Consider the following 15,521-nt stretch of genomic DNA (forward strand, 5'->3'; position numbering starts at 1 on the left):
AATAACCATCAGTCATCTGCGACCAGATCTGCATTTGTTCTAGGCTACATTTTATAGCAATGGTGCATATGTTAAGCACAAGACATTCTCAGAGATGAAAAGAATGAAAAACCTGCACATGTAGCCTGCAGAGAAATCATAATACAAACTTCTCCAATTTAATCCATTTCCAATGACAGAACTATCATCTTTTACTCAGTACAGAGAATGTAGATTTAGTATTATAATTACTAAGCCCTAATACTGCTAAGAAAACAGTTTTAACATCAGCTAACATAAGATGATAAAACTTTCATACATGAGCATATGCAGTAAGACTGAATTATAACCTGTTTAGAATAAGATGGCATTTATTAGACACCTATATATTCCTGTTTTACTGTGAGGCTGCCTTTTGCTCACTAGTTTCATTGTTAGAGTACAAAAAGCAGTTCAAGACACAACATCAGAAAATGTTCTAATACCAAGTTTAAATGTGTAATGTCAATAAATGCTCCATTACAAATATAGCTCTTGAAGGTGGAGGAAATTTTTTTTTTAGTTCTCAAAGGTGAAAGGGTCCAAAGAAAATGAGAAAATTACTAACAGGTAGAAAATATCTTAAATATCCTCTAATATCTTCCTAAAATAGGCACCAAAAATGAAAAAAAAAAAAAGAAAACAATAAAGTGAGATCTTTACAAGATCTCTGACTTACCATATCGATGGTGCTTCTGTTCCACTGATCTCTAAGAAGTCATATCCTTCCTCCAACTGGAAGTCAGTAAAGACCAAAGCAATGGTGTCTCCTGGTTCAGCCAATATGGTCCAGGTACAATCAGCATTATTTTCATACTCAGAAGGGAAGTGCGGACTTGAAATTGTTCCACTCGTTCCACGTAGTGTTCCTCCACAAGCTCCTTCAGCTGATGAACAGAATATGAAATACTAGTGAAGCTGTGCTTTAAACAAATGAAACATTATCCTGGCTTGTACCATAGCAAACCCAGCTCTTCTCTTTGCACAGAGTACCCACAGAGTACCCACATACACACAGAAACAAAATATTATCAGGGTGAATGGAACATTTTCTGGCCTTTAAGCTGTAAAGGTTTTTAGTTTGTTGGTTTTTTTTTTTCTTCTTTTCCTTGTTGATGTCACTTTAGCACCAGGCCAAACACAAATGAAGGTTATCAGAGACACCTAGTATGAGCTGATTTGGAGAATCTGGCTCTGTGAAAGTGTGCACAGAACAAGCCTAAGAAAGAACTGGGCAAAAAAATCACAGATATACACTTTTTTCTCTGTGATACAAATTTAAAAATATTAAACATTTCTTTCTAAAGACCTCCCTCACTCATTTCTGATAACTATAAAAAACTGCAGAAAAAGTATCCTTATAGATTTAAGTGAACTCCTAAACTAGAAAGCATTAATAAACCTATATTATCCTTTCTCGGATTTTTGTTCTGAATCAGGATGTTTACAGATGGCAAATGAATGCAGAAGGTTTTGTTGCCAAATGGATCTCCCATCCATATATATTTTTAATGGTTATTAGCAAAATTTCAAAAAAATACAGAGCATAGGAGGATAAGCTTTAAAAATATGTTGATTATTAGTAGTATTTGGAATTAAAACATACAATTTAAAATCCCCAAGAAAATATGTCATCCATACAATTAATTGGCATAAGAAATTAAAAATTCATCAAGTGGCTTTTGGTGTTTGACAACTGTCTATGAAAGCTAAAGCAATAGTAATTAAAAATATTTCTGCATAGGTGAATGGTCAGAAGAGAAGCATTTCATATTTATCTTTAGTTACTGCTATTATCATTGTATGCATCCTGTAAGTGCATGTGGAGATTTGAAAACAAAGAACTTAGAAAGGTGCATAACACAAGGAACCTATAGTTCAATTAGGATAAAACTGAATAGCTAATTAAGACAACAGATGGGTAGCAGTAGAACTGCTCTTAATCACAATTGAAAGCCCGTCGATGAAAGTGAGTTTTAAAGGAAGATTTGAAGGAAAAAGGATTCATGTGAATCAAAGGAAAAAGATCTACTCTCCTAAGACATTTCTTTTTTTTTTTTTTGGTGAAATCAGGCCATTTCTGTGATTCCTTTCTCAATATCTGGCTTTTTATATGGTGCATATTGAAAGGACAATTGTGCCTCTGAGGAATGGAAGAGGTAAGGAAGTGAACATTAAAGAACCATGGATAGCCAAGGATCCGAGTCAAACTTCCTGGTGCATAATATATGCAAGGATTAAAATAATTTGAAAACTACTGTAAATCTATAATAAATCAGAAAGGAGAATCAACATTTTTTATCCACTGATATCTAGAATGACTCTTTTTTCATGTCTTTTGTTGTGGTGGGTTTTTGTTTGGTTTTTTTCAATTGAATAGCTTTGTAATACTTCATTTTATATCATCATCCAGCCCAGCAAAGAAAAACAAATTAACTTCATGCATTCTGTGCCAGTACTTTTAAGTTTCATTTACTAAATCATAACAGTTCAACTTGTATTCTTGAAAGCCAGCAAGCAGACTTTTCCCATCCAGGGTAACCAGCAAGACATGCAAAATTCTAAGTCAACCATAACTCTTTGGTACTATCTGCTCCTGTTAAATTTTGTTATGACAGCATTTTCAATTACACCATCTCCCACTGTGTTTATACTGACATTAAGTAACATGCTAGTGGTAATTACAATACTACTCACTGTTCCTGCTGCAGAGCCCTTGAATAAGCTTTGAGCTCTAAGGCTCTGAATTTTACAGCTGACATGTGGTTTATTATTTCTGGCAATCACGTGCAAAATTCTAAATTTATACACTGTGCATTACCAATGAGAGCCAAAGGAACTCAGACTACTACAGATATATGCCCAGAGGGATGCATAGCTCTTTAATCTATTTATAACACCATTTTGAAGAGGTTTGCTAGAAACCAAGTTAGCCCAGAAATGAAAAGGAAACATCAGACAGCAGAAACCAATTTGAATGAAAGAGTTAGTGTTTTTTCTCTGACAGATGTGGATATGCAAGGGAGGACCCCAGCAAAAGCATCTGTTTGTGAGGTTTGCTTTTTTTTTTCTCTGACATATTTTCCATGTTCCAGGAGCCTATGTTTTGGGAATTTCCTTCATCATAAATGGCACACAGGCCAAGGAAACCAGACTGTTGAATACTAAACTATAATACATTGCCTAAGAGTGAGCACAGGCAGGAAGGATGTGGCCACACTGCTCAGAGGGTAGGTAACAAACTGTCTGGACTTAGGCTGTGTTCACCAGGTGGCCCCAGAGCTAGTTGGTCTCCTTGGACTGACAGTCATTTTTGGCCATGGCCTTCCCTATGTTATCCTTTTGAGAGAGTGAGAACAGTGCTTGGGAATCAATGCATTGCTGTGCTTGGAGTAATTTGATAGCAGATAGTGCCTGAGGTTTCATGAATTCAAACTCTGTGTGATTTACAAATTGTAATTTAAAATGTGCAAGTAATTAATTCCAAACATTTATGGTTATTTTCAAGTTCTAAGCAACTGCACAAAATGCTGTTTGTATCAGCATAAATGACTACTTCAAGTATAAAGCTACAAACATTTGGATCTCTCAGTAGTCAGGAATTAAGTGCTCAGAATTTAGAGAATATGCATTTCATATAAAGTACACATGCAAAAACATATGGCTGGCACCACTTGACAAAAAATATGCATACTGTATAGATGTGTAGCTTGGATAAAACAGATAAACATATCCATCAAGTTTATGTACACAAAAAATCAAAAGTACCAATGAGGAACCATGGCAGTCAATGAAAAACTATTCATTTTTCTTCAAACTAGAAAGAGTAATTTCACCAAAAATAATAATCTGACAATTTTGGTAAAATGTGTTTTGCATAAATGAGATCTTGCTACAAGTGAGATGCAAGCCTTGCTAAGCCTATAGTCAAGGATACGGTAACAATAAACCCAGTATCTTTAGAAACCTTCCCTTAAATTGATTTAGATATCTTTTGAACATTCAATCATTTTTACAAGACTTTCCTCTCCTCAGTAAGCAAATGCTTTCCAGAATACACTGTTCTGCATTCTATATGTCTTTTTTTTATACAAAAAATAATAAAATCTTTAAGCAAGTAAAATAATGTTTATTGCCTTAGAAAAAAACCCCAAACTTTATACCTACCCAACCTTTCAAAACTAATTTAAAATCTGAATGTGAATGATTGGAACTTGCTATTCCACTTTATAATGAAAGGTCCTCATGTGAAAGATCATATTACCATGTCACTCTTGCAACATAACTGACAAAAATATAGTTCTGACTTAAAGCACAACATTCATAGTAATAAAGTTGGGGTTTTTTTTATGATATTGGTAGTCATTTCCTTACCTCCTTATCACTAGCAACAGAATAGATGCAATTAAAAACTTCAGTGAGATTTTATAAATTGTCATCAAATGACATATTGTCATCTTGAGTCACATTTTATGTCTTATCAATTAAAGAAATTTGCAGCTTTAAAGGGTTCTAAATAAACCGTAAGTATAAATTATTTATCATGCCTTATTAAAAGTATCATTGAAATAGTTCTTTCTTTATTGAGGCTGGAGATCAGTTCCATGGAGAGAGATCTGGAGGTCGTGGTGGATGGCAAGTTGAATCTGAGTCAGCAGTGCCCTGGCAGCCAGGAGGGCCAACCGTGTCCTGGGGGGTATCAGGCAAAGCATCACCAGCTGGTCGATGGAGGAGATTGTCCCACTCTACACAGCTGTGGGGTGCCCCACCTCAGGTACTGTGTGCAGTTTTGGATGTCTCAATATAAGGACATCAAACTATTAGAATGTGTGCAGAGGATGTTTTGAGGGTGAGACTTAGGAGGAGAGTCTGAGATCACTTGACTTGTTCAGCCTGGAAAAGGCTGAGGAATGACCTTATCACAGTCCACATCTTACTCAAGGCAGGCAGCAGAGAGGGAGATACTGATCCCCTTTCTCTGATGACCATCAGTATGTGACAAGGGAACAGAATGATGATGTGTCAGAGGAAGCTCAGACTGGACATTAGAAAAGGGTTCTTCACTGAGAGGATGGTCAGTCACTGGAACAGGCTCACCAGGCACCAAGCCTGTCGGAATTCAAGGAGCATCTGGATGATGCCCCTAGTCATATGGTTTAATTTCAGGTAGTCCTGCAAGGACCAGGGAGTTGGAGTAAAGGATCCTTATGGACCCCTTCCAACTTGAGACATTCTATGATTTATTCAATTCCTTATTAAGTGGCATTTTGCTGTAGTTCATTAATGAAAAAGTAGATAATTGTACCTCATTAAATAAAATTCATCAGTACAGGGAACACATGTAGGAAATAATCACGAATTATTACCTTCACAAACACATGCTTTGTGTATTTTGGAAATGTTTAATATGAGGAGCTAGTTAAATGACTTTTTTAAAATAGGACTTTGAAATTACCGTTTTAAAATGTCTTACTGACAAAAAAACTAAAAACAAGCCATATTATATCAATGACTAGTTTAAAAATAAATTTTAGCATGTCAATGCCAACTGTCAAGCTGCTCAAATGCCAGATTCATAACGACCAAAATCATCACGAAATGTTACAATGGTGTAGCATAAGCATTACACATTCATCAGATAACTAATTTACCTAATTTAGTTGCAGCAGTCAGCCAGCTCTTTAACCAAAATATACACCTCTACTTGCTTATCTCCTTTACTATTTTAGACTTTTACAGACTTTATTTTGAATAGGTAAAAGCCAACACCTATGCTTCTTTTCTGTGTTATAAAAAATAGAATCTTGTCAGAAGTTGTTGTTTGTTTTTTTCCTATCATCACTTGAATTCAGATGTACTGCATCTCAAATAAGTGCTCTAATCAGTTTGCCTTCCTTTCTCAATTTCTTCTATTGCTGTTGATCAACTTCACATAAATTAAATACTCATTTGACCATGCATCTAAGATTAATTTTATTTCTGTCTCCATGGTTGTCAAAGGACACTTCCAAATAATTGGGATTGCTCTTTAAGTAGAATGGCCTTTTTTTTGTTAAAATTTCAGAAATTATTGTGGTTTAGGAAAACATTGTCTATTTCACATATATTAAATAATAAGATTTCTCACATCAAGTTAATAGTATGTACAAAATAGAAACACACAAATTGTTGCAATTTGTTTAGGGACCTATGGGCAACCACTGAAGCTGTAGATGAACATTTTATCTTTGAGATTTCAGTGAGCTTGATCTAAATAGACCCCAGTAGGGTCATCCTATAGTTATGGGCCCTGACAATATTGGACTCAGATGGGTAGTCTTGTACTGGTCATTTTTAATTTGTAAATGTATGTATGGCCAGTCTTCACGAACGAAGATTACCCTTCGAGCTTGCGCAGTGGATTTTTTAGGTGAGACACAGTGTGCGCTGAACTGAGCCCACCCTTTAATCCTGAGGTTCAACTGCTGGGGCCGAGTGAGCTTGGACAGTGGCAGCGAGGTCCTCAGGACCTGTAGGTTTGTTTAGAGTGACCTTCTCTTAGATGGATGGCCTTACAGGGCTGACGAGCTCCATCTGCCCGGAGGAGTTCCCTGACCGGGAATTGAACCCGGGCCGTGGAGGTGAGAGTGCTGCATCCTAACCACTAGACCACCAGGGGGCCCCCAATTTGTAAATATTGTGCTTAATTTAGTAACCTTTAATTATTTATTCTATCATATCAATTTGTTATGTTACAAAGACCTAATTCCCCTCCATCCACTCTGGACAGGATATCTGATCTCATAGTCAACAAAATTATAAATTTCAAATAATACAAAAAATGGTGATGGACTAATTATTTGCTCACTTGGTAGAAAAGTTCATTTATTAACTGGTAGTTCGTACTTGAGCAAATTTAAAATCAAAACTCCCACTTTGCCATATTTTTTATGCAAAAACTTGGTTTTTGGTTAAAAAGTTCAAAATTTAGTCAGCAGTAACCTCATACTACCTCTTCCACAGAAATAAAAACATCAGTCTTCTGGATATCTTGTAAATATTATCTTCTTATTCAATTAAGTATCCTAAGCTGTTTTCCAGTGATATGATTATCCTTCAGTTGAGAGTATATTTTTAACACTGATAATGATCCCTTAAAGCAACAGTCTACAACAAATTAATCGTAAAGCCCTAATTTTATAGCAAAACAGAAATGGTTGAATTCTTTGAGAACACATTAATGACTGTTGCAAATTTAACATTTTTTTCTTTTTTATAATTTGAAAAGTTAATCCAGTTATTCCCAGAAGTCTACATTCAGTTATCAAATCCTTCATCTTTTTATGACTGCCCCTGAGGTTTTGTTTTCCATTTTTAGCAAATGAATCTTCCTCTGACATTAACTGTGCCTACGTTCCTAATGGTCAGACCAAAGGTTTGGATTTTGTTCTTTGAATTTACTTCATCATTCTGGATACTGCTGCTATGTTTTCATTGTCCAATTTCATTGTCTCATATTTTCACTTGTTCCCATCTTCCGTGCACGTTATTTCACAGATCAACCTCTGACCTGGCATACTTTCATTTTTTTATCAGGTCCCTCCATACCTACTGACACATGCTAGAACAAGAATGTCTAAACATAATTATATGTATGTGTAAATATATATGTATGCATATACATACACACACAGATATAAGAATCAATACTTGTAGCTGTGTCCATATCTCCTCTGGGTGTTATCTAGACTGTCCTGTATTACTGTGTAAGAAATTATACTGTATATTCTATCTGTTTTTCCTGAAATTTTTCTCTGACTTCTTACTTGACTAACCACAATGAAGTTTTTTCCAAATTTCATCTCAGTGTAAACATTATAATAATTTAGATTATTCTGAAAGGGAACATAATTGCTCAGACAGGAATTGGCCATGTCACTCTAAAAATTAGATTTGGAAAATTATTCCAATTTTACCATTTAATGTAACATCAATAAGCAGAATTATTGGGAAATGTTCTTTTTCTTTCCTTTGTTTTTTGGGTTTTTTTTGTTTTGTTTTGTTTTGTTTTTTATAATTTATTTTAAATTATAAACATAAACAAATTGTGGGATTTGGACATTTTTTTCTCTGCCTTAAACTTATAAAACCATATATAGGAATAGTTATGATTTTAGAAGAATTCGTAATGGCAAGACTAGAAACTTGTTTTCGCTTAGGAGGCCTGCAAAGTGCCTTCTCAGGAGGGTTAGATGTTTGTTGGGTTTTTGCCCTTCTGCAGTGCAGAGGGGGTTGCAGAGAGAGCTGTGTTATCTCTCTCTGCTATGCCAGAGAGAGATAACCTTATCAGACATGTACAGAGGCCTTGGGAAGGTGGGGGAGAAACAGAGGATACTTTAGGATACTTTAGGATACTAAAGGCCCTGGACAGGGTGGGAACTTGCCTTTTTCTTCCTGGGGCCCAGCGTTCAACAGCACTGTGAGGTATTTGCAAGTTTTTTCATGTTCTGGCCTTCTGAATAAACTTTTGAATTCTTTCCACTGCCTTGGCATTTCTGGGGATACCTGCACATTTTACTTTACATTATATTTGTCTAAATCTCAGAGGGTGAGAAGAAATTACATGAGAGAATTACTTGCTGCCTTAGAAGTACGGGTAACACCAAAACCATAACTTTCTCTTTGCTAGTTGTTTCAAAAATATCAGCTCTGAATCTCTGTATTCAGTTTATTTTAGTCTTCAGTGAATCATAGACTCTTCTTCCTTTCTCCCTTTATCTAGGAATATCTTTTTATTTTATATATATGTATATATGTAAAACATATTTTTCACCAAAATATTGCTGCAATAATATTTCTTAAATCTGAAACCTGATTAATTATTACTTATTCCTTTTGGACCTTTCCAACATATGATCTCTTTTACTGGTTTATCTTTATTTTCCCTCCAATAATTGGATGTCTTTTTAATGATAATATATTACATGTTCTTCCCTTCACAGATATTTTCATTGTGAGAAAAAGCTTACCATTGTAATATCATTAATCCAATTTGTATGCCTAATGTTAGCTTCATAAAAATCTTGACTCATGCAACTGTAATCAACTAGGGATTCTCAAAATTACTGAGAATTGAGAACCTAATTATACAAAGTTCATTTAGAAGTAGTCACATATCATAAATCAGCTATTAGGGGAACTACTGAAGAGAATGAAATTAACTTTCAAAATGTTTCAGACTCGTACTGCACAGTATTTCAACCTCAAGACAAAGAAGGCAAATGTTTTGGGTGACACTATTATGGTAGCTGAGAATGAGACAACAAAGACCTTTTAATTATCAGGAAAAAAAAGTAAGAACAGGATTTAGGTGGGCCATTTATTCTCTCTGAATATTTTTATAAGCCATGTATACAATTTTTTTGCAGAAACTCATGGTACTTTCTGATTATATTTTTATTACAGAAAAGTCCATGGTTGCTCTTATTTACCATATGGAAAAACAGGACTAAGTTTTAATAATTACCTTGTCTTTCAGGATTTACCTTTGAACTTTTCTCTGGGGCTGTCTTCTATTTTGGGGGATCTGGGTTTTTTTATTGAAAGAAAACAAACAAACAAAAAAAAGCAAATGTCTTGACAGTCAAATTTTCAAACTTTCTAAAAATGGCACTGACTGCTCATGTGATTTCTGTTCAGAGTTCATTCTAGGCCATAGATAATTCTATGGCACAGTTCAGCTCCGCCACTCTCACTATAGCTATACTTTAAAAAGCAAACCTCTGAAACTGAGCAGCAGCCAAAGACACAAAATGGCAGATACAAGAGCCAATGTTGTCATGCTGTTTACATGTCCCTTGAGGTTTAGTAATTCACTAGGAATTCTTCAAGCAAAAACAGCAGTTGTACAGTTAGACAATGTACAAATTAGTACAAAAATAGACATCAGCTTCTTAATGCTTCTGAAATTATTAAGCAACACAACGGCGGAAAATAGTAATTTTTCAGCATCAGCAAAGCTAGGGGAGCATACCACAGAGAACAAGCCTGTTAGGATTTTTCAGTATCCAAAACTCGTAGCTTTATCTAACTCTGTTATGCTATCATGCATGTTTGCCATGAAATTAGTTTTTGATGACAAGAAAGAAGAATACCATCTGGAAACAAAACTGTAACAAAAGATGCTTTCATGGAAAAGATCAAGGTTCTTAGAGAAACAATAGGGGAACATTTCTTGCTTGAAGACATAGGGAATGGAAAGGGCTAACTCATGGTATCTGTTCCAAACTGAAAAAATGAAATAAAATAAAGAATGTCTAAAATCTCTCATCAAATCCACATTCCACATGAACTCTAAAAACCCACTGAAGGAATGCCTGAGCTCACATAAATCATTAACTGTTAAATAACTTTTCTGTTATGTTCCTCATTTCTTGAAAATGTATACAGAATTATTTGGATTTCATGTAAGTTCTACAGAAGGTTTAGGACACCACTTGATTTTTTATTATTAGGTTTAATTCATAGAGTTACAAATTATGAACAAAATTTCAGTCCTGTTAAAGATATTTGTATGTAGTAAACATTGCCAAAAATGGCAGTATCTGCAGAAATACAACAATATTCAGTAGACACTGATAATATAATGAACTTGTGACATGTATATTTTTTTGAAACCTGTTTACTATACCTTATTAGAAGGACAAAAAAAACCCCTAAGATCTAAGGTCAGACACTGAATGGCTAGAAAATTTTTGTTTTCTTTCTGTTTTGAAGCACCAGTAAAAGAAATCTCTGTTAACTACTGATTTAAATCAAATACAAACAACAAAAACTACTTAATATTCTGCTGGTTTTAAATACTAATCCTTATATTTGTTTTGGAGCACAGAAATTTATAAAATATTTCTTTGCTGTGAGGAGTTACCTTATGAGACCCTTCAGTCACAAGTAACCTTTACACATTATTACAGGATGCCATAACTTCCCTTTGTTACTCATCCACATGGGTATGAATAATACTGCCAAGAGAGAGTGTGAGCAGTGAAGCATGTCCAAAGGGCATAAGATTAGGGTGAAGAGCACAGGAGACCAGAGGGGTTCTCCTTAATACAAGAGTAAAAGTTTGGGTAGGAGTATCAGATTCCTGCAGAAGAACACTTGACTAAGGAGCTGGTTCTGGGCAACAAGGCTTTGACCTCTTTGACCACAGAGTCCTCTTCAAGGAATGAGGACAGGAGGGGAGCAACAGTTTTGTTGACCTGGTGAAGCAAGCTCTAAAGTACATTTGTCAGGGACAAAGGCCAAAACTATAAAGGCAAGTGGGTTAACAGGCCGAGGGAAGAACACATGGGACAGGGCAATGAATGTTTCTCGCCCACCCTCTCAGAAAGCAGCATGACTGGAAGCCCAGTTGAAGTGCCTGCATGCAAAAATGTGCTTCATGGGAAGCACACTGGACAAACCGGAAATGCATATACAGTCACAGAACTGTGGTGTTATCAAGATCAGAGATGTAGTGGGACAGTTCACACAACTGGAGGGCTGCAACGGACAGACCGACTCTTAGGAAACGCAGGAAGAAAAGGACAGGCTGCATGCTACACAAAGTAGGATCTTGAATTAACAGAGCTCTCTCTGCAGTGCTACAGGCAACAAGCTCTTGAGCTCCTGTGGGCTAGAATTGGAATGAAGAGTCAAGAGAGAGGTCATTATGATGAATACCTGCTACAGACCATTTGATCAAGCAGTGGTCAAAACCTTTAAAGTACTAGAAGTTTCACAGACACAGGGTCTGGTTATCATCAGAGACTTTAACCATTCCCACATCTCTGTGGATGACAGCATAGCAGAGAGTAAGTAAAGCACTGGAGTTTTGAGGTCACTGCAAATAATTTTATTAATGCAGGTACTGGACAGGCCGACTAGGCATAGGGAGCACAGAACCACACAAATAAGTGATATTCAACAGAAGCTTTGGTCATCATAACCATTAGCAGAAAATATTGAGGGAAGCAAGCAAGGCAAGTTATAGAATCAACTCCTTGAGCTTCAGCCGAGAAGATTTCAACCTCTTTGTGAAGTAGGAAACACGATCTCATGAGCTGATGTCTTGAAGGGCTAGAGGGCCCAGCAGAGCTTGTTTGACTTCAAGGGCAGCTTTCTCATAGCTCAAGAATGATGCATCTATTTATGTACATATATGTAGGCATAGCAGAGGCTGCTGGGACTGAACAGAAAATTCCTGACTGAGGTGTTTAAACTGAAATGCGAAAAAAAATAAAGAACCCCAAAGTGGATGAAATGTGAAAATAGGGACAAGCTACTTGAAAGGGATATAGAATCACAGAATCATTAAGGAATAGAGTTACTTTAAGATCAAGTCCAACTGCCAACCTAGCACCACCACCATGTTCACCATTAAACCATGTTGCTCAGGAACGTAGAGATTGAAGGAGGAAGGACAAAGCTCAAATGCATTAAACTGGTGAGGAATGGGAAGAGTAGTCATTCTAGAAGCCATTCTATAGGGGGATCAACAACAAAAGTAAAATAAAGGACATGGTGGTCTGTTGCTTCAGTGAGATAAGTGACCTTGGGATGAAGACACAGAAAAGATTAAGGCACTCAATGTCCCGTTTGCATCTCTCTTCAGTAGGATGTCATCACGCCTCCCAATTCTCAATATAATGGAGAAGTTTTGTGAAGAAAAGTGGTAACCACAGGAATTATAGAATTAAATAATACAAGGAATTATAGAATTAAACAAGATATGTGCAAGTTCATGATACTGAACTACATGTACCTAGGGGTTCTTGGTGTGCCACAGTGTGAAGCTGCACTGTATCATCTTTGGAAGGCTGTGACAATCCAAGGGTGATTCTCCATAACCGGAAAAAAAATAATTTTTCATTTCTTATTTTCAAAAAAGCAAGGATTCTAGCAACTACCTATCTGTCAAGTTCACTTCAGATCTCCAGAAAATTGTGCTGAAAATGTTTATCAAAAACAAGCATACAAAGGACTAAAAGGTGAACAGGAACAACCAAGCTTTTGCCAATATAAATCATTTTTGACTGTCTCACTGTTTTCTTTTATGAAAGGATTTAGCTTGATGTCAATCAAGTTTTCACAACACAGTTCTCCACTATGTCCTCATAGACAAATTGAAGGCATATAGACCGAAGGGATAGACTAATATGAGTGAAAAATGCCTGGACTATCAGGCTGACACAGCAGGGGCCAATTGTTTTAAGTCAAGCTTATGGTCAGTGATTTGAAGCACTTCCTGAGGATTCAAAATGGGGTTGAATTTATATAATATCTTCACCAGTCTAGAGTATGGGATTGAATACACCCTGACAAGTTTGCAGATGGCATCTGCCATTCGGACAGACTTTCATGACAGGATTTGACAAGTCAGAAGAATGACAGAATTCTCATGAAATTCCAAAACAGAAATGTAAAGTCCTATACCTGGAACAGGATCATCCCACGCAAAAATTATTTGCTAGGTGGCAGCTCTAACAAAAAGGACGTGAAGTCCTGGTGGAACAGAAGCTGAGTCTGTGGTTCACTTCTGTAGTATTGAAAGCTTACCTTGTATTGGGTTGCATGAGCAAGAACATAACCAGCAGCTAAAGGCAGAGTTGGAGCTCATCCGCCTGAAACTAAGCAGGCCCCATCTGAAATGCTTTGTCCACTGTATGTCCTCCAGTATTAAAGAAACACTGACATTGACAAACTAGAACTTGGACAGAGAAGGACCACTGTAATCATCAGGATGCTGAAGAATGTGATGTATGAGAAAAGAGGATGAAGGAAATGGATTTTTCAGTCTGGACAAGTGGAGGGTAAGTAAAATCTTACTGCACTCTTTAGTTTAGGAAAACTGGAACCAGAATTTTTTCATAGACTCACAACAGAAGACGAAATAGACATAATCTGTAAAATTCTGATATAAATTGGACATGTGAATGAGGGCAGCTAGGCACCATAACATGTTTCCAGAGAGGCTTTAGAATCTCCATCCATGGAGATATTAAATTTTCAACTGGGCAAAACCCTGAGCAATCTGATACAATTTTGAAGTTATCCATGGTTTGAACAGGAGTGGGACTCAAAGAGACTGGACCACCCTTCAAAGTTTACATCATTGAAGCCTTCTCCTGGTAGCAAGTTTCCAAAGCAGGAACTTTAAAAACCATTTGTCAGGTTCTGCCTGGCAAATTGATGTAGGTAAGTCCCACGTAAATGAAAAGAAAAGATAAGCAGATAACATCTGGAGAGTTATTGTTTTAGTTATTACACTTTAAAATGTAGTAAATTTTTAGACAGTACGTTAGTACGCTTACATTTTGAAAGTAAAAAAAGAAAATAAAATTGAACCACCTCAAAATAAATTAATTTAATCTCCTGTTTAAACATTGTCTTAATATTTAAAAGATATTTCATGCCTTCATTTTTACCTCTGCAAAAAGGAACTGGAAAATCCCATGATGCACCATTTCCAGGACTCACAATACATGTCAGCATGGCATGGCCTTCCAGAATGTAACCAGAGATACAGCTATATCGGATTTTATCACCAATGTTGAATCTTGTTCCATGAAGTACTCCTTTAGGTATTTCTCCCGGGTTGCCACATGTATGACTAGGTAATACTGTCAAAAAAAAGAATGAAATATGTTACAGTTAAAATTTGTATAATTAAGTAATGAATACTTGTCCAACAATTATAATTAACTATTTGGCTGTGGTTTTGGTGTTGGCTTTTGTTTGCTTGTTCATTTGTTTGTTTGTTTCTTTGTTTAAAACAGTATTCCTTATACATATAAGGAAAACTAGATTATGAAATCTACTTGCACAAAATATTTCAGTTTATAACAGACATCATCATTTTCAAAGCTAATTTCTAACTCAGTTCTTGGTTTAACAGCCTTTCAATGAAGTTTCTTACAGATCTATTATCAAGAAAAATGTCCTACAAATCTTGCTGTTTTTCTTAGAATGAAGTAAAATAACTTTTTATTTAATTTTATTTTGTAAATATTGCAAAAATATTAATACAATATAATTATGGATGCGGGTAGTAGAAAGCCCTTTATGTACAGTTTTCATTTAAGTGGTGAAATAGCATTTTAGAAGAATGCTAACTATCTGGTCTCTGACAGTAAGTTAAAGTCAAGTACATAAAAAAGTTAGTTTTTCTCTTTAGTTTCAAATTAGTCCAGGTTCTAGAAAATAAATTAAGTCAATATTTGTTAAAAGAAACAAGAAATATGAAGGGACCTAAGCAGTGACATTGGGAAGAATCAAATGGAAATATTTTCCTTTTTTACTGCAGAAACTTACTACCATTTGTAAATATTAGTTATTTGAAAGAGATTGTCTGAACAAGTTATCACTTTAAAGATGATACTCCTGCACCTACAAAATCCAGAAGTATGTAGGGGAGGAGGAAAATGGAATTGATTTTGTTCTTGAACGTCTTTGAAATTTATTAATGGCATGCCATTCCTTTC

At 35.8% G+C, this 15,521-nt stretch overlaps 1 protein-coding gene across 5 annotated transcripts in view; it reads right to left on the reverse strand.

The window, feature by feature from the left end:
- CSMD1 (CUB and Sushi multiple domains 1) overlaps positions 1-15,521 on the reverse strand; it is a 1,077,494-nt gene that overhangs the window by 525,770 nt on the left and 536,203 nt on the right. For all 5 annotated transcript variants that reach the window (XM_051778075.1, XM_051778073.1, XM_051778072.1 and 2 more), the window contains 2 exons: positions 14,466-14,660; positions 698-905 (listed from right to left, as the gene is read on the reverse strand). In XM_051778075.1, the coding sequence (XP_051634035.1) occupies positions 698-905; positions 14,466-14,660 (403 nt within the window). The remainder of the gene's footprint in view (positions 1-697; positions 906-14,465; positions 14,661-15,521) is intronic.

This window comes from Manacus candei, unplaced genomic scaffold (genome assembly GCF_025592945.1).
Source record: "Manacus candei isolate 608988 ecotype Guabito, Panama unplaced genomic scaffold, ASM2559294v1 h1tg000011l, whole genome shotgun sequence".
Classification (NCBI taxonomy): Eukaryota; Metazoa; Chordata; class Aves; order Passeriformes; family Pipridae; genus Manacus; species Manacus candei.